This window comes from Quercus lobata, chromosome 8 (assembly GCF_001633185.2).
Source record: "Quercus lobata isolate SW786 chromosome 8, ValleyOak3.0 Primary Assembly, whole genome shotgun sequence".
Taxonomy (NCBI): Eukaryota; Viridiplantae; Streptophyta; class Magnoliopsida; order Fagales; family Fagaceae; genus Quercus; species Quercus lobata.
In genome coordinates this window covers 51,331,426-51,353,837 of record NC_044911.1, presented here as the reverse complement: position 1 = coordinate 51,353,837, position 22,412 = coordinate 51,331,426, and the positions used below count along the sequence as shown (strand labels likewise).

The following is a 22,412-nucleotide window of genomic DNA, read 5'->3' as shown; positions in this document are numbered from 1 at the left end:
ACTGAGTAATTCCAAGCACACTTTTCTTATTCCAAAATTGGGCTTATATACAATAACAATCCATTACATTTTAGTAACTACCCATTGTAACTATCTATTAACTATCTCTAACAATTTCCTAACTGTCACTAACAGCTCATCTTAACTGCACATGCCTCGGCACATGCCTCTGTGTAGCACCACTGCACGCACACCTCATCACCTCAATAGGCACACCTCATCACACTGTAGACACGCCACACACAGCTGTTAGGCACATGCACACACCAGCCTAGCACATCAGCTACAGTATTACTAAGCCCACACACCTAAGCCAGCACCACAGTATCTTAACAAAGTTAACTTTTTGATATCATTGAATTAAAGACCTCAAAAAAAAAAAAATTGAGTCGAAAAAAAGTTTATAATTTTGAAACGGATTCCAATCCCTTTCACATATGAGGTGGTAGAGGATTGAGATCTAGGCAATACCTCTCTACCTTCTACAAAACTTTTTTACATTTTCAATTTTTTACTTCTTTTTTATTCTTTATTTATTTTTATTCAATAGTAAGATCTAAGGTTTTTTTTTTTTTTTTTTCAATTTTCAATCTTGGGCATTTTTTTCAACTCTCAATTTTAGCCATTGAATACTTAGAATAATGCATCAAGTGCAATCCTTAGAATATTGCACATGATCTTAATTCCAAAAAAGCACATTACTCCTATAATTTTATTGAGAAGAGATAAATTCAGTTAGTCTTGAGCCACATAGGAATCAATTATATTAGCATATTGAGTCCAAAAAAAAATAAAAGAAGAAGAAAGAGTAAACATCAATAGGTTTATAATATAAAAAAATGTCAAATTTACACATTTTCATTCAAAAATCACCCATATCAAATAAGCTAAAATTATTTAAATATGGAAAAAAAGAAAAGGGCAAACATCAGAAGGTTTATAATTAAAAAAATTGTCAAATTTACATATTTTTATCTGAAAATTACCCATATCAAATAAGTTAAAATTGGGTAAATAGGCATTGTTGCTACTTGTAAATTTATACTAATATTATTTGTGGGGCCAGAGAACTCACAACTCGGCCTACTTCCCATTAGGACCCAGGGCCCGTGTCAAGGATAGGGGTTGCTGAGGATAAATAGTGAAAGACCAAATGGCTCATAGACGCAGCCAAGGATAGCCCTGTCCTCAGCTTCCCAGGACTTCAAAAGAAAGGTCGGTATATCGTCAAAGGCAACCTCCAGAGCGCCCTCAGAAAAGAAGACGAGCAGAATGGGACTCATACAGGAATAAAGAGTGTAAATGGTTCAAGGAGAAGACGTCACCTCCGCATTGAATGCGCCCACAAACGTACTAACCATATTAATGGGAAAAGACTCCTGAACAGTGTAGTTTCGGTCAGTGCAACTAACAAAAAGTAGGGTGAAGCGGCTGATAGGACAGGTACTCGAATAGGTAGCTGCCTGATCAACGGATGGAAGGTAAGGATCGACTGAGAAGGTCTATATAACGAAAAGGCTGATGCGCCAAAAAAGGGGGGGACAATTCGTCTCCCAAACCATGGAGTCTTAGAAAAAAGAAGGATAATAAGAGCGCAAAGCTCCACAAACTCCTTGGACAAGATTTACTAACCGAAGCCACTCAAACCACTGTCCGGTGACCAAAGTTTAGCCTTTTAAACTCACGCTCTACAAATTATATTGTTTGGGCCCTTTACGTACAAGCCCAATATCACATTGGGGTCGTTACGAATTGAGTCCTTACAATTGGCGCCGTCTGTGGGGAAGGCTTATGCGTTGGCCCAGGCGGTGGAACGAGCAGTCCTCCCATCACTTCCAGCAGCCCGTTGCCGTGTCCTAAAGTAAAGTTCCACTAGGGGCTGGGTTTCGAAACGTTAGTAACGCGGACGATTCTAGGGGCTTTCAACGTCGGATCAACGTCTCACACCTTAACTGAGGGGCTAATCCCCCAAGGGGCTAACCCCCCCATACTTAAAAAACTAAGTTTTGGACAGAACCAAGGTATTGCATGGTCCTCGGACTCAAACCTATGGGGAAACCAAATACTTAAAAAACTAAGTTTTGGACAGAACTAAGGTATTGTATAGTCCTCGGACTCAAATATATGGGGAAACTAATTACTTAAAAAATCTAAGTTTTGGACAGAACTAAGGTATTGCATGGTCCTCGGACTCAAATCTATGGGGAAATCAACTACTTTAAAAAACTAAGTTTTTGACAGAACCAAGGTATTGCATGGTCCTCGGACTCAAACTTATGGGGAAGCCAACTACTTAAAAAATCTAAGTTTTGGATAGAACCAAGGTATTGCATAGTCCTCGGACTCAAACCTATGGGGAAACCAAATACTTAAAAAACTAAGTTTTGGACAGAATCAAGGTATTGGATGGTCCTCGGACTCAAACCTATGGGGAAACCAACTACTTAAAAAATCTAAGTTTTGAACAGAATCAAGGTATTGCATGGTCCTCGGACTCAAACTTATAGGGAAACCAAATACTTAAAAAAACTAAGTTTTGAACAGAACCAAGGTATTGCATGGTCCTCGGACTCAAACCTATGGGGAAACCAAATACTTAAAAAACTAAGTTTTGGACAGAACTAAAGTATTGTATGGTCCTCGGACTCAAACCTATGGGGAAACCAATTACTTAAAAAATCTAAGTTTTGGACAGAACTAAGGTATTGCATGGTCCTCGGACTCAAACCTATGGGGAAATCAACTACTTTAAAAAACTAAGTTTTGGACAGAACCAAGGTATTGCATAGTTCTCGGACTCAAACCTATGGGGAAGCCAACTACTTAAAAAATCTAAGTTTTGGACAGAACCAAGGTATTGTATAGTCCTCGGACTCAAACCTATGGGGAAACCAAATACTTAAAAAACTAAGTTTTGGACAGAATCAAGGTATTGCATGGTCCTCGGACTCAAACCTATGGGAAAACCAACTACTTAAAAAATCTAAGTTTTGGACAGAACCAAGGTATTGCATGGTCCTCGGACTCAAACTTATAGGGAAACCAAATACTTAAAAAAACTAAGTTTTGAACAGAACCAAGGTATTGCATGGTCCTCGAACTCAAACCTATGGGAAAACCAACTACTTAAAAATCTAAGTTTTGGACAGAACCAAGGTATTGCATAGTCCTCGGACTCAAACCTATGGGGAAACCAACTACTTAAAAAATCTAAATTTTGGACAGAACCAAGGTATTGCATGGTCCTCAGACTCAAACCTATGGGGAAACCAATACTTAAAAATCTAAGTTTTGGACAGAACCAAGGTATTGCATGGTTCTCAGACTCAAACCTATGGGGAAACCAACTACTTAAAAAAATCTAAGTTTTGGACAGAACCAAGGTATTGCATGGTCTTCGGACTCAAACCTATGGGGAAACCAATTACTTAAAAAACTAAGTTTTGGACAGAACCAAGGTATTACATGATCCTCGGATTCAAACCTATGGGGAATCCAACTACTTAAAAAAATCTAAATTTTGAACAGAACCAAGGTATTGTATGGTCCTCAGACTCAAACCTATGGGGAAACCAACTACTTAAAAAAACTAAATTTTGGACAAAACCAAGGTATTGCATGATTCTCAGACTCAAACTTATGAGGAAACCAACTACTTAAAAAAACTAAGTTTTGGACAGAATTAAGGTATTGCATGATCTTCGGACTTAAACCTATAGGGAAACCCAACTACTTAAAGGAAATCTAGGTACCAAATTGGGCCTAGCAATACACATGACATCCTGGATGATGCCCATATCTCCATTGAAGTATGCTCAGACATCAGTTCAGTGCCCTATGGGCACGGGTAAGTTAGAATGCCGGGATAAGATCCCAAATGTATCATATGCACAACCATTCATACATATTAAGATAGATAGTTCATAAAAATAAAAAATAAAAATCATCATGAGATCTGCAACAATAGTGAGTATCGGCAAGGGCAGCTGACATGTAGTTTAAAAGAAAAAAAGGAAGAAAAGAGTTTCATACATGTGTTCAATGAGTTTAACTATGAGCAAAATATAAAGTTTTCAAAACAAAAGGGAAACGAGTTAAGTAATTAAATTAGAAACAAATACAAAGGTCGGCCAGGGCTGCCACTTCTTCGATGTCGTCTTGTCCACGTCCTCGGAAGGCAGAACAGGACTAGCCTTGGGGCCCATGGAGACATCCCCTTTTTGGGAAGACTGGGCGGGGTCGGTTTCGATGCTCTTGGGGACCTCAGTAAGGGGAATTGCCTGTAGGGGCAGAGCGAGGATGGCTGGCTCTTCGGAATCGGGGATCTGAGCTCTGACCGTATGCTTGGCACCCTCCTTGGGCATCTCGGGATTCATATCTCCAGGTGCTTCCATCGCATCATGAGGCTTTCCTCCTTCAAGCGACTCGCCATGAGGGACGATGATCTGTGCAGCTTCTGACTGAGTAACCCATTCCTTGTGTTGATCGCTCACAGCCGCGGAGCTGGCGGAGGCGGTCTCACAGATGGCTGGAGGATAAAATATGCTCTCCGCCTTCCACAAATTAGACTAAGCATCCACCCCAACTCGTTTTAAGGCCTCTTATCAAACCTGGGAGCAGTATAGTCTGCATACTTCAGGAATTTGGGCTTTAAGGGAGGCTTGGGTTTCAGTTATCCCCATCTTGTAGCCCTCCTCCTCGGCCTTGTCCCTAGCAGCTTCGGCTTCGTTTCTGGCAAACTCAGCCGCCTGGTTGGCCCTCACGGCTTCGTCCCGGGCATACTCCGCCACGCCCTTAGCGTTGTCTGCCATGATCAGCTTCTTCTTCAAATCACTAATCTACTCCTTAGCTATCTGCAGCTGGTTCTCGGCGACGAGTAACCGCTTTGTCTGCTTCTCGGCTTGTATTTGGGCGCCCTTTAAACCCGCTAAGGCATTATCCCTATCTCAGGTAGCATTCTTCAAGTCCTCCTTAGCCTTCGCGAGGTCATCCTCGGAAGCTTTGAGGGTCCGCGCAGCATCTATGCGTTTGGCGCGTTCACCCTCGATGGCCTTGCTCTGCTTATTAACTTCCTCCTCTATCCTATAGGTGGTCTGGAGGGCCTGTCAAGTGAGATAAATACATCGTAAGTGAAAGTCAGGGAGCAAGAGTTAATAGAATTTTAGTTTTCCAGAGTTTTACCATGCCCAAGTACCTCCTTGCACTGAGGAAAACCTCCTGCATCCTCATGTTCTTCAACTCTTCCACATCGGTGGGGAGCAACATGATTCTCCCTAATGCGTCGGCCACATAGCCGCCCTCACCGTCTCTAAGATCCCTCATGGATGCGGTTTCCAGCAATGGCTCCCCGTGGAGCATGGGGGCGAGAAGCCAAGCACTCGGCGCAGATTGGGCCTCAATCCCTTTCCCCTTGCTTTGGTGCCCAATCTTTAGCTGTTTCTGGGCTCGTGGGGCCTCATCCCTCTCTTGAGAAGATCGGGACTTTCCCCCTTCCATGGGTTCCTTCCCCTTGAGACTCCTCTTTCTCTTTGAGTCGAAGGGCTCCGACCGAGGAGGCAGAACTGATTGAGAAGGGGAAAGAAGTTGGGGACGAGGAGATTGTGGCTGGGACTTGGTAGAAGAGGACCTAGTTTGGATGGGTTGAGGCTGAGGCGGGGGAGTTGGAACACTGGACTGTGGTTTGCCCTGTGCATCCTTCCTCGGTTGACCCTCGATGAGGTCGAGTAAGCTGGTCGGGGGCCTTCTCTTCAGACCCATTTTGGCTCGGAAGGATGTTCCCACTGATGCCAATTCCGCTTCAGACAAGGCTGGGTCACCCAGGTCACTGGAGGGATCCTCGGATGAGTCGGCTTGGTTAAAAGCCTCAAATTCCTCCTCGGACAGACCTAACTCAACTTCGTCCTCCGCTGCTTGGGAAGAGGGGGATGACTCCACCAATGGGATGCCCTCTGGGACAAGAGATCTTTCGGAGATCAAAAACCCTTACTCGACTACGGTAATTTTCGGAAGCCAAGGACGGTTAGCGCTAATCATGTGCTTCGCGTCGGCAAATAACTTCTAAAGGGGATCGTACCCTAAAATTTTGTGGGCGACTCTAACTTGACCATCCTAGTCGTTTACAAAAACGGCCGCTTGTAGAACAGTCTCCAAGTCTGCCTGGTTAACCAGATGAAAGTGTCAATGAAAGGCGTTCGGATCTGCAAACAAAAGAAAAAAGTGTACATGGTTAGTAACCGAACTATATCAAATCGAAATGGCGCAAAGGATTGGCACTCTTCTGCTCTCTATACCGCACTTGGTTCTCCCTCCACCATTGGGCATGGAACGCCATCATGCCATTCCCCAGATACGATAAGGAAGTCCTTGTTCAACCCTTTGTTAGAGTTGGGGAGGTACTGAATCAGCCAAACCCTTTCATCTCTCGTCTTCACGTAGTAGGTTTTGCCTTCTAATTTTTGGAGATTATAGCACCAGTTCACGTCATGATGGGTTAGTCTTAGCTCCATTTTTTCGTTTAAGGCGTCCACACAACCCAGAATCCTAAACATATTGGCAGCGCACTGGGTGGCAGCCAATCGGAAATACCTAAGGTAATTCTTCATTATCGGCCCTATGGGAATTCTCATACCCCCCCTCTACGAAGGCGAGAATAGGGATTACTACCTCGCCCGTCCTTCTTAGAAGATGCCACTCCCCCATCTTACAGTGCCTCAAACTAACGCTAGGGGGAATCTTATAGTCGGCGATGAACTTTTCCATCGCCTCTTCAGTATCAACCAATTTTCTCAATTTTCTCAATTTAACTATCTCTAAGAGCTACTAAACAAACTCAGTGGATGATAGGAGAAGTAGAGGAACCAGAGAAAAATAAACCCAGAAAAGAAAAAACACGAATTAGTAAAGGCAGAGAACTTACAGAAAAGAGAAAGGGTGCCTCGGACAGGCTTTTTGTGCTGAAGATAGACTCGGATTTGGATGAAAGATTGGATGAACCCAGGAAATATGCGCTAGAACTCTTAAGTGCGAAAGTGAAGAAACGAACCGGTTCCAAAAATCATTTATACCTCCCATCGAAAGTAACTGCCCAAATTTTCCCACCCATAAAGGCAAAGGATTCTCCATCGTTAGATCATTATCGCACCGTTGAACGTGGAGAGCACAGAGCCGCCCGCATTTAATGAAGACATGTTTCACCTTCCAAAGGCTCCCAGAACGTGTCTCGGGCAGATGAAGAGTCTCGGGAACCGATAGGTGACAAGGATTGACAAGCCTTGACAGAAGCCTGATGTCATCAAAACCCTCCTATCCGTCCAAGGAGCTGGACAGCAAGATTTTGAAGGGCTATTGTGGGACCAGAGAACTCACAACTCGGCCCACTTCCCATTAGGACCTAGGGCCCGTGCCGAGGATAGGGGTTGCCGAGGACAAATAGTGAAAGACCAAATGGCCCATAGACGCAGCTGAGGATAGCCTTATCCTCGGCTTCCTAGGACTTCAAAAGAAAGATCAGTATATCGTCAAAGGCAACCTCCAGAGCGCCTTCAGAAAAGAAGGCGAGCAGAATGGAACTCATACGGGAATAAAGAGTGTAAATGGTTCAAGGAGAAGACGTCATCTCCGCATTGAATGCGCCCACAAACGTACTAACCATATTAATGGGAAAAGACTCCTGAACAGTGTGATTTCAGTCAGTGCAACTAACAAAAAGTAGGGTGAAGCGACTGATAGGACAGGTACTCGAGTAGGTACCTGCCTGATCAACGGATGGAAGGTCAGGATCGACTGAGAAGGTCTATATAACGAAAAGGCTGATGTGCCAAAAGGGGGGGACAATCCGTCTCCCAAACCATGCAGTCCTAGAAAAAAGAAGGATAATGAGAGCGCAAAACTCCACAAACTCTTCGGACGAGATTCACTGACCAGAGCCACCCAAACCACTGTCCGGTGACCAAAGCCTAACATTTTAAACCCACACTCTACAAATTATATTGTTTGGGCCATTTACGTACGAGCCCAATATTACCTTGGGGTCGTTACGAATTGAGTCCTTACATTATTCATTTTATATTTTTATTTTAATTATTAAAAATGAAGAAAGTAGAAGCTATATATTGTGATGAGACAACACTTGGTAAAATAATTATAATTATAACAGCGACCCTTTATCCTCTTATGGAAGAAAAATTAGGAAAAATGCTAATGTCACAAAAAATATTACAACTTTTGTAATAATTCGCTATAGAGAGAGTTGTGAATGATGGAGATATAAACCTATTATATTATTTTGGGTCCGGTTAATCATTTATTTTATGAAACTTTATATAAAAAATTGAAAAAAATTGTCAAATTAGTTTTTTTTTTTCATAAAAAATTTCTTAAAATGGTATACTTTTACAACTCTACTATTTATTATCCACCACCGACAATTTCTAAAAAAAAAAAAAAAAAGATTGAAAAGAAATTCGGAAAAAACAAAAAAAAAAAGGACAAAAACGTCGTTGTAGTGCAATTATGTAGCTCAGAAAGAACACGTACTTTTTATTTCCAATGAAAAGAAGAAATAAAAAAACACGTACTTTTTATTTCCGATTCTTCTTTTCATTCTTTCCTATCTCAAAGCTCTAAACCGCCAATGGCTCATGGAATTATTCATAGTCACCTCCCACAAGTCTTGGTTGTTCATCCACCGGAATCTTTTTCTGTTTACCAATCACAATACTCACACAAGTTCCATTTCTTGAAAGCATGGGAGTCACCACTCCCACTAGACCAATTCTTGAGCACCCACGCACGTAATGTGCAAGCCATGCTAAGCTCTGGCATTTCCCCTATCAAAGCTGACCTCCTCTGCCACCTTCCCTCACTGCGCCTTGTTGTCACCCCCAGTACCGGCCTCAACCACATTGACTTGTCCGAGTGTCGCCGCCGGGGAGTTGCGGTGGCCAATGCCGGGAGCGTGGCTTCTTGCGACGTCGCCGATTTGGCTGTTGGATTGCTCATTGACGTGCTTAGGAAAATTTCAGTTGCTGATCGATATGTTAAGCAAGGGCTTTGGGCTAGCAAAACAAGTTATCCTATTCCTCTCGGTTCTAAGGTGTTCATTTGTCTCTATTTGATCTCTATATTTTAAGATGTCACAATTTTGATGCTCGTTTTATGATTTCTCCAGCTTTAGTGATATGGCAAAAATTAAATTCGAACTTGATTCGATGGCTTAAGACATCTATCTAATTCGTAGTGCTTTACGTGTGCAAGGGTTTCTCTATTTGTATTAGTGATATATATATATATATATATATATATATATATAAACACACGTGTGTATACATTACATGTGCAAGGGTTTCTCTATTTGTATTAGTGATATATATATAAACACACGTGTGTATACATATGCAGAGTTTGTTTGATATTAGATATATAGTCATTTTGAAAACTTTTATAAATATATAATAGTTGTCTAGTTAGTTTGATATTAAATATGTACAAAAATATCAAAAAATAACTTTTTTTTCTCTTAAAAAAAGCTATAACTTGGTAATGATATTTCTTAGAGTAAATTTTAGCTATTTTCATGCATATTTGGTATGAAATTATTAAAAATTTCATTTTCAAAAAAAAAAAAAAAACCACAATGAAATCAATGAAGTTTTCAAAACAAAAATGATCCAAAATTTTATCAAATATAAGAACGAATTTTACAAATAAATAAATAAATAAATAAATAAAATAAAGAAATAAAGTAAACAAAAACATGTTCATGGGACTTTTTTTTTTTGGGGGGGGGGGGGGGGGGTGGCGGCGGGGGGTTTTTTTTTTCTTTTAGCCATTTATCACTTAAGCCGAAAAAGTGCTAGGTCAAAGCAGGTTGAAGAACACAAAAACACTTGTAGGCTTTTCACTCCAACCCCCCCTATCTTGGAACTTCAGGGGTCTCAACGACCCTTTGAAAAATAGGAGAGGTCAAGAAGCTAATCTCAAAACACAAGCTGTTCTTTAATTTATTAACTGTTCATATTTGAATGCATGGAACTTGTAATTAATAAAGTAACTAAGCATTTGTTAACTAACTCGAAAGTGAGTGAAGTGACCAATGGGACTGTCTAAAGATAAGTGGTGGCATGTTGTTTGGTATAAAAGTCATAGGTTTTGAACTTTGAAAATACCTATAAATTTTTGGTGTTAGTGAATTTTGAAAGTTAAATATCTTATTCAATTAACAAGAGACTTTATGATATTGAGTTAAATGTAATTCACACATTTTATACTTAAAATAGAATTACTGACAATAGAAATTTTATTTTTATAAAAAATAATAACACCCTCTAAACTCTCTTTTAATGTAGAAAAATAATAACACCCTCTAAACTCTCTTTTAATGTAGTTGAAGAGGCTAGTACTGCAATTAATCTGATAGAAGGACTATATTTTATTTCTTATTATGTCTATAATACAAACAAATCATGAAAAGATCACATTGGAAACCATCATTTCTTATGATTTCCACTTGTAACATGCCAGTGTTAGGGATGTTGGTGTGGGAATGTATTCCAAACACTTTTATTATTATTTATTTTCTAGCTATTAGGCAATAAGATAAAATAGTCATTGCGCAATTATAGTTAAAGTAACGGTTGAGACTTTATGGGTTATTAGGAACCAATAACTATAGACCATTGTTGTTATGGATAGCCTATATTACAACACTCTTTCCTATAAGTCATTTGTTTTATTTTATATTTTCCAAATATACAATTTATATTATCTTCTCTCTCGCATATTTTTCTATAGTTTTATTTGTTTCAAGGAAATGCAATATTATTTATTTATATATATATATATATATATAAAGGAAAAAAAAAAAAAAAAAAAAGGAAAGGCAATAGTAGAAGGTTGTTCTTGAACCTCCATAAGTGGAAGTACGTCCATCATAAAGATTGACGCTATAGCCTAATTCTAGAGGATTGTCTGGCCAAGAGTAAGAGTCGCATTGAGTTTTATTTTGGGTGGCACGAATCAACCTTTAAAGACAATACTTTCACAACGTAATTCTATAGTATTGTGAGATCATTCTAAAATTCTTTTTTATTCTATGTTTTTTTATAAATTATTCAAGTTATTATTTGTTGTATAAACTTATTCACTAAAACATTTCCAAAAGGGGATGTGCATGGTATAATGTCAATCACCTTTCCGTTTATTGTTATATATAGACTAATGCAAGAATAAATGCGCTGATGATTACAGTTAAAAGGCAAGCGAATTGGGATTATTGGACTAGGAAGCATTGGCCAAGAAGTTGCTACAAGGCTTGAGGCTTTTGGCTGCAGTATCTCGTACAACTCAAGAAAGCAGAAACCGTCATTTTCATACCCTTTCTATTCCAGTGTTTTTGAACTTGCAACTAACAGCGATGCCCTTGTCATTTGCTGTGGTTTAAGTGATCAAACCCACCACCTAATTAACAAGGACGTCTTATTGGCATTGGGAAAAGAGGGAGTCATCATCAATGTTGGGCGAGGAGCCATTATTGATGAGAAGGAAATGGTGCAGTGTTTGGTGCAAGGCGATATAGGAGGTGCTGGTTTGGATGTGTTTGAGAACGAGCCTAATGTTCCTAAAGAGCTCTTTGCCTTGGATAATGTTGTACTGACGCCACATAGAGCTGCATTTACTCATGAGACTCGCGCAAGTATGCGTGAACTTGCGGTAGGGAATTTGGAAGCATTCTTCTTGAACAAACCCTTACTCTCTCAAGTCATGGATAATTAAATAATCAGTAATTATTCTCACATACAATGGCTATAGTGTCCACATTTTTATGATGTTCACATTTAAATTATAAAATAAGTGATATTTATGTAATGTACAATACAGGGTGTATACACTTAAATAATTACGTTTCATTGTAGCCTATCTATAGTAGGCATTTTTTTAGATGTTTTTGTTGCTAGTTGGCTTTGTAAATATATTTATTTTGTTCGGCAAGTATGTGAGATTTTAATTTTATTAAAGGGGGCTCGAAGGAGGCAGAAGCCTAAGGAGAACCGGGCCATTAACATCATAAAAAAACATAGGAAGGGAGAGATGAAATGGATGATTACTAAGAGGCCAAGTCATACAAAAAAAAAAAAAAAAAAAAAGGCCTAGTAGCAGTGGCGGAGTCAGGAAATTTTCTTAGGGGGGGGCAAGTTAGTTATGCCTATATTGTATTAATGGGTTAAGTCTATGTTAGTTCAGCCTACATTGGCTCAAAATGCAAAAAACTCAAGTTAATTTGGCCCAAATTGTGACAAAAAATAAATTACTTTATTTCATAAACTATTAAGTAAACTTGTGCCTACATTTTTTTCACTGTACTAAATTATTTGTACTTAAGTTTGAACTTACCTTTTTACATTTTAGAGCTTTTTTAAGGAGTTACATCTAATGTTTTAGCATTTAGGATAAAAAATTGATTAATAGGTATGAAATTTTGAAGATTTATACAATAATTTTTGTTAAAAAAAAAAGTGTGAACAATGAAGTGCAAATTACTATTTAAGTCCAATTAGATCAAATCAAACAATTAAATAATTATTTGTCCTCCTACTATTATCAGATATAAATAGATAATCTAATATTCTAATATAAACCACCTTATTATTATTATTATTATTATTATTAATTGTAGGGTACTGTGTAAAGAACATTAAATCATCAGAACAAAACTAATATATCTTATTATAATAATAAAAAATAAAGAAAGTTAAAAGTATTATATGTGAAATGTTGTACAGCTGTACAGCACTTCATTACTCGATCTAGAAGTTTACTAGTCGGTCAAAGCGAATTGCTTCACAGCAATGTTGAGCAGTTATTACCAAATATAACAGCAGTATTGAGCAAACAAACGACAAAGTAGCAAGAGAGAAAGAGGTGTATTGGTGTTGTCGTCGAGGAGTGGCGTTACAGACTCCCAGCAAGAACACTGGCGGCGTGGTTAACTGGCCATGGCAAGCGGCGCAATTGGGGCAGTACACAGTAAACTTTTTTTTTTTTTTTTTTTTTTTGAGTTTATATGTGTTGCAAATTTGGAATTTATAAAAGGTGAATGAGGGGTTTTGGAGGAACGTGGGTTGATTATTGGGCCAAATGGTGGATTTTGTTTGTTTGTTTATTTTTAATTTTTTGGGTTAAATTTTTGCTGGATTAGCTTAAAAATTTGAGTATCCCATTCTAAAATTTTAAGCTATTTCTTTATTTTAAAATTTTTTCAAAATTTTTGGGGGGCCCGGTCCTTAAGTGGCTTCGCCACTGGGGGGAAGTAATCCTGAAATCCTATACTAAAGAGGCTTGGGAGGAGGGTCGGGGGGGGGGGGGTTGCCCCCCCTCGCCCCCCCTTGGCTCCGCCCCTGCCTAGTAGTCAACGTTACGGAGGCTTTGTTAACAAAATACAACGTTGTATTTTGATTGATTTTTTTTCTTTTTGAGAATCTTGTTGTATTTTAATTGAATGATTTTATGAATATAAGTTTTTATTTTTTTAGTATTTTTATTTTTGGGTTCTCTAAAGTAAAAGCTAAGTGAAATTTAATTATTACTGCTTATAATTCTTTTATCTATTAGTTTATGCCTTTACTCTTTACAATTTTTAATAATAATTCAATTTAACTTTAGCAACTATTGGTTTTTGTAATTGTATTAAAAAAATTATTGTGTTAGCATTTGCTTTTGTCTTCACTTAATCACTCCCCTATCCCACGTGCCTTGTCTATTTATTTATTTATTTATAGAATCATCCGTTATCTAAATATTATTTAATTGTCTTTGAATGTTAACATCTGCTATCCATTGATTGACTAGCCCAAGCCCCCTCACTTAACAAATAAATAATTAAAAGCAAATTTAAATTCTGCTACACCACTCACAAATTTAGTAATAAATTATAAATTAATTATAATTTTATCCATAAGAATAGATTGTTAAAGAGGGTCATATTCAAGCTCATTTTAGTTAGACTTAAAAAAAAAAGTTTAGATGTTCAAAATTTTTTTTTTTTTGCAAGACGTCAAAACTTTAAATATATATATATATATATTTTTATATATTATATATTTAAAAAAAATGCCAACTCAAGGTTCATTTAAGCACAGGATTAACACTGTTTGGTTTGAGATGAAGATGATCGAGAGAAAGAAAGAGAAATTAAATTTTTTTCTGCTGCTCTACCTAGTAATTTAGATGTTGTATTTCAATCAAATTTAGTTCAATAAAATTAACTTACTTTTTTCTATAAAAAAAAAAAAATCCGCTATTTAGATAGCTTGAGAAAAAAAAAAAAAAAATTAATTTTTTTTAAAAACTTATTACGTGAGCCGACATTTTTCCTTTCCCTCTACCCTTTTTCTCTTCTCTTCCGTTCCCTACCCTTAAACCAAACATACGGTAAAAGGTAGCCGCCCCACTAAGTCTTGACTCTTGAGTCATATAGGAATCGATCATATTGGCAAACTGAGCCCCCCCAGAAAAAAAGACTAATGCTAGGGAATCAATTATGATAACACAAGACTTGGTAAAAAATTTTAATTATGACAGAGACTTTTTCTCCTTATGGAAGAAAAATTACTTATTGAAGTGACAACTATTTATTTTTTAATAAAAGCTGATTGAATTGAAATTTCAATAACAAATGATTAAGAGCATTCACAGTCAGGAAGTCATATAATATACCTTTTAATAATTTAAAAGGTAATTTTATTTATGATGAAAATACTATTTTGGTCTTATATTTTAGAGTCATAATTAATTTGGTCTCTACATTTTAAAAATTTGATCTTTATTATTTTCAACTTACAATTAATTTGGTTCCTACCATTAAATCACTAATGAAAAATGTCAACATTAACAGAAAAATGCCAAAGTAACAAACTGTTAACACAATTGACAAGTCTAATATTAAAAAATTAAATGAAATACTAGCATGTCTTAATTTCAACAGCCAACTCAACTTAGTTGGCAAATAAAACCCACATCAATGCTTATTTTTTTTTTCTTTTATTGTATGAATTCCTTTCCTTGGAAATTATAATACGCCACATCCCATCTAAGCTTATCTTGTTTTTCCTTCATACATTTTTCTTTTCTCTTGATTTTCCTTCATCTCATCTCTAAGCTTATCTCTCTCTCATTAATCTTTTGTTCTCTTCGATTCATGGCTGAAGAAGCTAAATCCCATATTCATACAAAACCCGAAATCTAGATCCACTAGGCCCAGCTTCTCCAAACCCAAATTCAACACAAATCGACCACGACTTCTCCGACGTCTCCAATCAGTGGTCTCAATATGGGTTTTGAGCTCCACGCCATGTGAAGGCAACTGGTTGGTGAACCATTCTGTGGTCGGGTTCAAAAAGCTAAAGGGATTGGGTAAGTTTTTTGAGCTCAGAGTCTACGTTGCTATCTTCTTCTTCGATGACCCCTCCACTTCCATGGCTATGTGGGTTTGCTTTTCAAATCTTTCTCATTATGTCTATGTCTTTGGGTCTCCATTACACTACAATGGCTTGACTTTAGGTTTGTTTGTGTTGAGTGATCAAAGTTGTAAAATGGGTATTTTTAACATGCACTTGCAAGCTATCATAGTGGCATTTGAGCTCTATAGTGGATTTGTGGTGCTAGACGATTTGGTTGTAGTAAATCTGGGTCTATGATTTTTGGACTAGATTAGTGTTCGGTTACCAAGAAATTGCAAGAAGGGAATTAAAAGGAAATTCTATTTGGTTAGCAATTGTAAAAGGAAAAATAAAATTGAGAAAATAAAAATAAAATTCTGATTGGTTAAAAAAATTGTAAGAATATTAAAGGCCAAAATAAAGAAAGGAAAGAAATTCGTACAATAAAAGAAAAGTATTTTTAAACATTGACTTGGCTTTTGTTTGCAAACTAAGTGCTGAGTTGGTTGTTGAAATTAAGGCACATCAGTATTTCATTTAATTTTTTAATATTAGACATGCCAACTGTGTTAATGGTTTGTCACGTAGGCATTTTCCGTTAGTGATTTAATGGCAGAGACCAAATTGATTGTAAGTTGAAAATAACAGGGACCTTAAAATGTATAGACCAAATTGATTGTGACCACAAAATGTAGGAACCAAAACAGTATTTTCGCCTTTATTTATTTTAACAACACAAACCCAACAAAAAAGACTCTATTTTGACAGTCATTTCATTAAAATAATATAAACAACTTATTAAAATAAATTAAAACTTCCTACACAAATATTCAAAGCAACCAGCCACCACAGCCCTTCCACCGCCACCATCACCGTGGCAGCACAACCCACAGCAAAAAAAAAAAAAAAAAAGTTCCACCATTACAACACAACGACAACCACGTTATCAACAACCCACCACAAAAAACCCAGCAAAAAAACCCAAACCGTTGAGACCCACCGAGACAAAACCCAGCAACCTACTGTTGCTGAAATAAACCATTGAGACAAAATCCTCCATTAAAACCAACACCACCGATACAAACACAACCAAAACCCACTAGCACTGAGCCACAATCAAGCCACAATTAGACCCACAATCGAGCCACAATCAAGCCATCAGAGCACGGCCAACCCAAACCCATGAATCCGAGCACAACAACACCTCACAAATCACAAAATAGGCAACCCAAACCCACGAATCCGATCTCCACGCTGATGCCACCTTAACGCCAATGTCCACAATCCGATTTCACATGGGCGGAGGTCGGAGCTGAGAGGAGAAAGTAGAGGAGAAGTGACAGAGGAGAAAGAAAAAGAAAAAAGAGAAAACAAACCTATGCGTGTGTGAAGTGCTTTGTGAGCATGTGGGGAATAAAAAAATAGTTTTTGTTATACCATCCAGCTACAGTGAGCTGCTAGAGATAGCAGCCCACCGTAGCAATCACTCAAAATTTTTTAGCTTTAGCTTCTTTACTGTAGTGTGTGTTTTTGGTGTTTTGGTTGCTAAAATGACTATTTATCAACCTTATTGTGAGTGCTCTAAGATGACTCGCAAATTTCTTACTACGCTGTTGGCTTTCTGACTAAGAGTTTACACCAAAGTAAAAAAAACCTGTCGTTACTCCACGGACCCAAACCTCACCGATCTGACTTTCCATTTATACTTTTCATTTACTCTTTCTTTACTTCCTCCTCTGAACAAATCTTCATTTGCATCTGAAGAACCAAACACATGCCCTTTGTGAGTTATGAGAAAAATAGAGATAGAAATGGATTAGAGTTTAGAGGGATGAGAAATGAATATTGAGAACTGAAATTTGAGTTATCTCTAAACCAAACACCGTCTTATTATTTCTTTTTCTTTATTCCCTAACTCAAAGCTTTAGACCACCAATTAATGGCACATGGAATTATTTATAATCACCTGATTCACCTCGATCTCCCACAAGTCTTGGTTGTTCGTCCACCAGATTCTTTCTCTCTTTACCAATCCCAATACTCACACAAGTTCCATTTCTTGAAAGCATGGAGTCACCACTCCCACTAGACCGATTCTTGAGCGCCCATGCACGTAACGTACAAACCATGCTAAGCTGTGGCCGTTTCCCTATCAACGTTGACCTCCTCTGCCTCCTTCCCTCACTGCGCCTTGTTGTCACCCCCACTGCCGGCCTCAACCACATTGACTTGTCCGAGTGTCGCAGCTGGGGAGTTGCGGTGGCCAATGTCGGAAGTGTGGCTTCTTGCGACGTCGCCGATTTGGCTGTTGGATTGTTCATTGACGTGCTTAGGAAAATTTCCGCTGCTGATCGATATGTTATGCAAGGACTTTGGGCTAGCAAAACAAGTTATCCTCTCGGTTCTAAGGTGTTCGCTGTCTCTATTTGATCTCTAATTCTCTATATATGATTAGTCTTAATTTTTTTCTCTTTCTTCTACTAGAAAATATTTTTTGGTTATATATATATATATATATATATCTTCTTTATTAGTGCTAGTAAATGAAAAAAAAAAAAAAAACTATATATGCTCGTCTTATGGTTTCTCTATTTGTCTTTCTTCTTTCGGAAGTGTGGTGATTGATCAATTAACTGATCAACTATGATTAGTTTGTTTTAAAGTAAAATATTTATATATAAAAAAAGTTACATGTAAAACATTTTTAGTAAAATATTTTCAAGAGTGCCTAGTATGATAAGTAAAATTTTTTAAGTAAACCACCAAAATTGGTGGCTCAGCCATCAAATATGTTAGTGTTGGAGGTTTGATGACCAAAGGAACAATTGCTCTAGTGACAAGCACTAAAGTGGTGTCTCCGACCACTAGATTGCCAACACGGGTGGCTGGAGCAATGGCTTCGGTTATTGAACCTTTGGCATTGATTGCTAAAAACAGTGTCTCTGTGACCAAACCCTCAACACAAGTCGTCGGAGTGGTGGCTCTAACCACTGAACTGCCAGCACTGGCTTCCCAGCTCACCAGATCAGTGACCTAGCCATCTAATAGGGTGAGGGAACTCAGGGAAGCCTCTGTATATTTTTGTATGTAAAATATTTTATCAAAATTTTAAAGGTAAATGTAAGGACACGATTTCGTAACGAACCGTAACAGTGATGGGTTCGCACGTAAAAAGGCCCAAACAATATCATTTGTAGAGCGTGGGTTTGAAAGGCTAGACCTTGGTCACCAGGCGGTGGGTTTTTCGTGATATCCATACATGGTTAAGTTATCTTCGCCCCTGGAATCTTTCTCCTGGAGGCGGGCTGGGAGGCTCTGGTTTTTGGCCATTTTTCTCAGCCCCTTCTACGAATTACTTACTTTTCCTTTTATACTAGCCTGTGTTTTTTTATCCTTCGTCCACGTGTAGGGCCGACATTCCAAAACTGATACTTGTCCCATCAGCCCATGCCCGGAGTGGTTGGGGGTGGTTGAAAAAGTTGGAGAGTATGGTTCTGTCAGGTGCAGAATATTGAATGGCAGTAAGGGCAGCTTTCCCCAGTCGTTACACTTTCCAGCATACCCTTTTCTATTGGCACAAATATTTTAGATTTTTTCCCAAGTTATTTCTATACCATTTTTGCCCTTTCTTCCAAGGAGACTTTGGATAGGCCGAGGACTGAATCATCCTCGGCTGTATCCCAATGCTATTTTGTACTTGCATTACCGTGCCTGGACCATAACTTTCCTCGGCTTGGGCCTTTGGGGCTCCAACGAATAAATGGAGCTGGCCCAAAAATTGTTGGGCCCCACAATAGCCCCTCAAAACCCTGCTGTCCGACCTCTTGGTTGGAGGGGAGGGTTTTGGTAATACCAAACCTTTATTATGGCTCATTTAATTCAGCCTTTCATTAATGTTGGCGGTTCTCCATCTACCCAGGAAATGTACCGGTCTATGAGACATTCTTTTGAATTTACTCCTAACGCGTTCTCGCCGTTTAATTATCCGAAACGCGTCTTTAATGACTTCTATTTACGAGACTACTTAAATTCGATGGTTTGTTTGATGATGTGGGGAAGTGGAATGGGTACATCCTCGTTTACAGATTCTCTTGGAAATCTGGATAAATTAAATACTTTCCGTTTTACCCTTCATATAAGAAGAAAAGTAGGAAGCTATTGGTCTTGTACAGAGACCCTTTTTATCCTTCTGAGATCTGAAATCCTTAGCCTCCTCTAGAGTTTACTTTACCCGCTAGTTATACATTAAATTGTGATACGTTCACCACAATAATAAGTAATGAAGGAACCATACCCCTCCCAAAAACACCATGTTCTAATAAAACTCGAAATGGCTCGGTCAGGGCAGGGATGGCGGAGATTCAAGATCTGTCTCACCTTCCTTTCAGCCAAAATTCGAAGCAGGGGCTCGTCACGTCAAACTTTCGGTGTGATTGAGCCGAGAACACCCATTATCAGTACCAGCCGCTCTCTTATGAGCATAGCTAACATGGCACCAGTGTGTTAGGAGTCAGGACTGACGCAGGGACTAAGTGCCCCCGCTTCTTCCTCTCTTCGTTCACTGGTGCCTCATTTTGCCTCTCTTTCTTCTTCTTTCCACCGCCAGATCCATCCTGACGCTTTTCATTCTTCCTCTTCTTCTCCTCCTTCTTTCTTTTCATCTCCTCCCTCTTCTTCTCCTCATTCTTTCTCTTCATCTCCTCCCTCTTCTTCTGAAGAAAGTCCTCCTCTCAATATGGGCGCTACTGGGGCAGAGTTCGGAAGGACTTTGAAGACGAGAGAAAAGGATATCGGACTGTTTACTTGTTATATTGTTGTTGTTTTTCTTTTATTATTTTTGTAATCCACCTTCTGTATAGGCTTGTTTAAGCCCTTATTTGTACGTTGTAATACCTCTTTTTATCAATAAAAATTGTTATTGCTTTACTTCATATGTTCTATCTCTTTATTTCCGAAATGATTACGCTGTGAATAGATATACAATCTTGTAAATTCTTTTTATTTTTACACTTTGACCGACGTCTAGGACCGAAATTCTAGTCCATAAAAAGGTCTTGTTTTGTGTTTATAGAAAATATCCGACTTAATAATACTGAATCGAACAAGTGATACTTAGGGCTGAAACCCCTATTAAGAATAAAAAGAATGGACATTATGATGAGCTTATTGAGTCGGCCTGGCACAACACCGCCGACCTTAAAGCACAAGATTTAGGGCCAAAATCCCTTATCAAGGAAAAAGGCGCTGTTATGGACTTTACGAGTGCTGTTCGACACAATAATGCAGACTTGAACTAGTGACACTTAGGGTCAGAAACTTTTGCTAAGGAAAATTTATTATCATGAATTTAATCAAAGTTGCTTGGCACAACACTGCCGACCTGTGAAAACAACACTTACCCAAAAATAGCCGAGATGACAACTGAATGCTATGTGCGGTGCAGGAGGTAATCATACGAAGACATATAGCCCGGAAATGAACAGCCCCTCCAGGTTACTGAGTAATAGGGTGTTTTATCATCCTCTTAACAGCTTTAATAGCTTTAACCTTTTATGGTATTTGAGCCAAGGATGAGCAACTTAGAATCTTTATTAAGTAGCTGATCTTACCACAGGTTTGAGCTCATCTAAGTAGTTGGTTTCCCCATAGGCTTGAGTCCGAGGACCATAAAATACCTTGGTTCTGTCCAAAACTCAGTTTTCTCATCCAAGTAGTTGGTTTCCCCAAAGGTTTAAGTCCGAGGACCATACAATACCTTGGTTCTGTCCAAAACTAAGTTTTCTCATCCAATTAGTTGGATTCCCCATAGGTTTGAGTCCGAGGACCATACAATACCTTGGTTCTGTCCAAAACACAGTTTTCTGATCCAAGTAGTTGGATTCCCCATAGGTTTGAGTCCGAGGACCATACAATACCTTGGTTCTGTCAAAAACTCAGTTTTCTCATCCAAGTAGTTGGTTTCCTCATAGGTTTGAGTCCGAGGACCATACAATACCTTGGTTCTGTCCAAAACTCAGTTTTCTCATCCAAGTAGTTGGATTCCCCATAGGTTTGAGTCCGAGGACCATACAATACCTTGGTTTTGTTCCAAACTCAGTTTTCTCATCCAAGTAGTTGGTTTCCCCATAGGTTTGAGTCTGAGGACCACACAATACCTTGGTTCTGTCCAAAACTCAGTTTTCTCATCCAAGTAGTTGGATTCCCCATAGGTTTGAGTCCGAGGACCACACAATACCTTGGTTCTGTCCAAAACTCAGTTTTCTCATCCAAGTAGTTGGTTTCCCCATAGGTTTGAGTCCGAGGACCATACAATACCTTGGTTCTGTCCATAAATCAGTTTTCTCCATCCAGTAGTTGTTTTCCTCATAGGTTTAGTCTGAGGACCAACATACCATTGTTCTGTCAAAACTCGTTTTCTCAATCCAAGTAGTTGGGTTTCCTCATAGGTTTGGAGTCTGAGGACCTACAATACCTTGATTCTGTCCAAAAACGATCGTTATTTCTCATCCAATAGTTGGAATTCCCCAAATAGGTTGAGTCCGAGGACCATACAATACCTTGTATTCTTCCAATAACTCAGTTTTCTCATCCAAGTAGTTGGTTTCCCCAATAGGTTTGAGTCCGAGATACCATACAATACCTGGTTGCTGTCCAAAACTTAAGTTTTCTCAATCCAAGGTTTTTTTAGTTGGATTTCCCCAATAGTTTGAGTCCGAGGACCATACAATAACCCTTTGGTTCTGTCCAAAACTCAGTTTTCTATCCAAGTAGTTGGTTTCCCCATAGGTTTGAGTCCGAGGACCATACAATACCTTGATTCTGGCCAAAACTCAGTTTTCTCATCCAAGTAGTTGGTTTCCCCATAGGTTTGAGTCCGAGGACCATACAATACCTTGGTTCTGTCCAAAACTCAGTTTTCTCATCCAAGTAGTTGGATTCCCCATAGGTTTGAGTCCGAGGACCATACAATACCTTGGT

General features: G+C 38.6%; 1 protein-coding gene and 1 pseudogene across 1 annotated transcript; both read left to right on the top strand.

Moving 5' to 3' along the window:
* Window positions 1–8,597: 8,597 nt before the first annotated feature.
* Window positions 8,598–11,865, top strand: LOC115958256 (glyoxylate/hydroxypyruvate reductase HPR3-like). Its single transcript, XM_031076662.1, has 2 exons — window positions 8,598–9,094; window positions 11,248–11,865. The coding sequence occupies exons 1-2, from the start codon at window positions 8,633–8,635 to the stop codon at window positions 11,770–11,772; spliced, it is 987 nt and encodes a 328-aa protein (XP_030932522.1). The 5' UTR covers window positions 8,598–8,632; the 3' UTR covers window positions 11,773–11,865.
* A 5,508-nt stretch (window positions 11,866–17,373) lies between these two features.
* The window catches only part of LOC115954739, a 21,188-nt pseudogene continuing 16,149 nt past the window's right edge, over window positions 17,374–22,412 (top strand).

Coding starts and splice junctions, on each gene's coding strand:
- LOC115958256 (XM_031076662.1), top strand. CDS start 8,633: ATGGCTCATGGAATTATTCATAGTCACCTCCCACAAGTCTTGGTTGTT. Junction 9,095..11,247: donor CTATTCCTCTCGGTTCTAAG/GTGTTCATTTGT, acceptor TGATGATTACAG/TTAAAAGGCAAGCGAATTGG.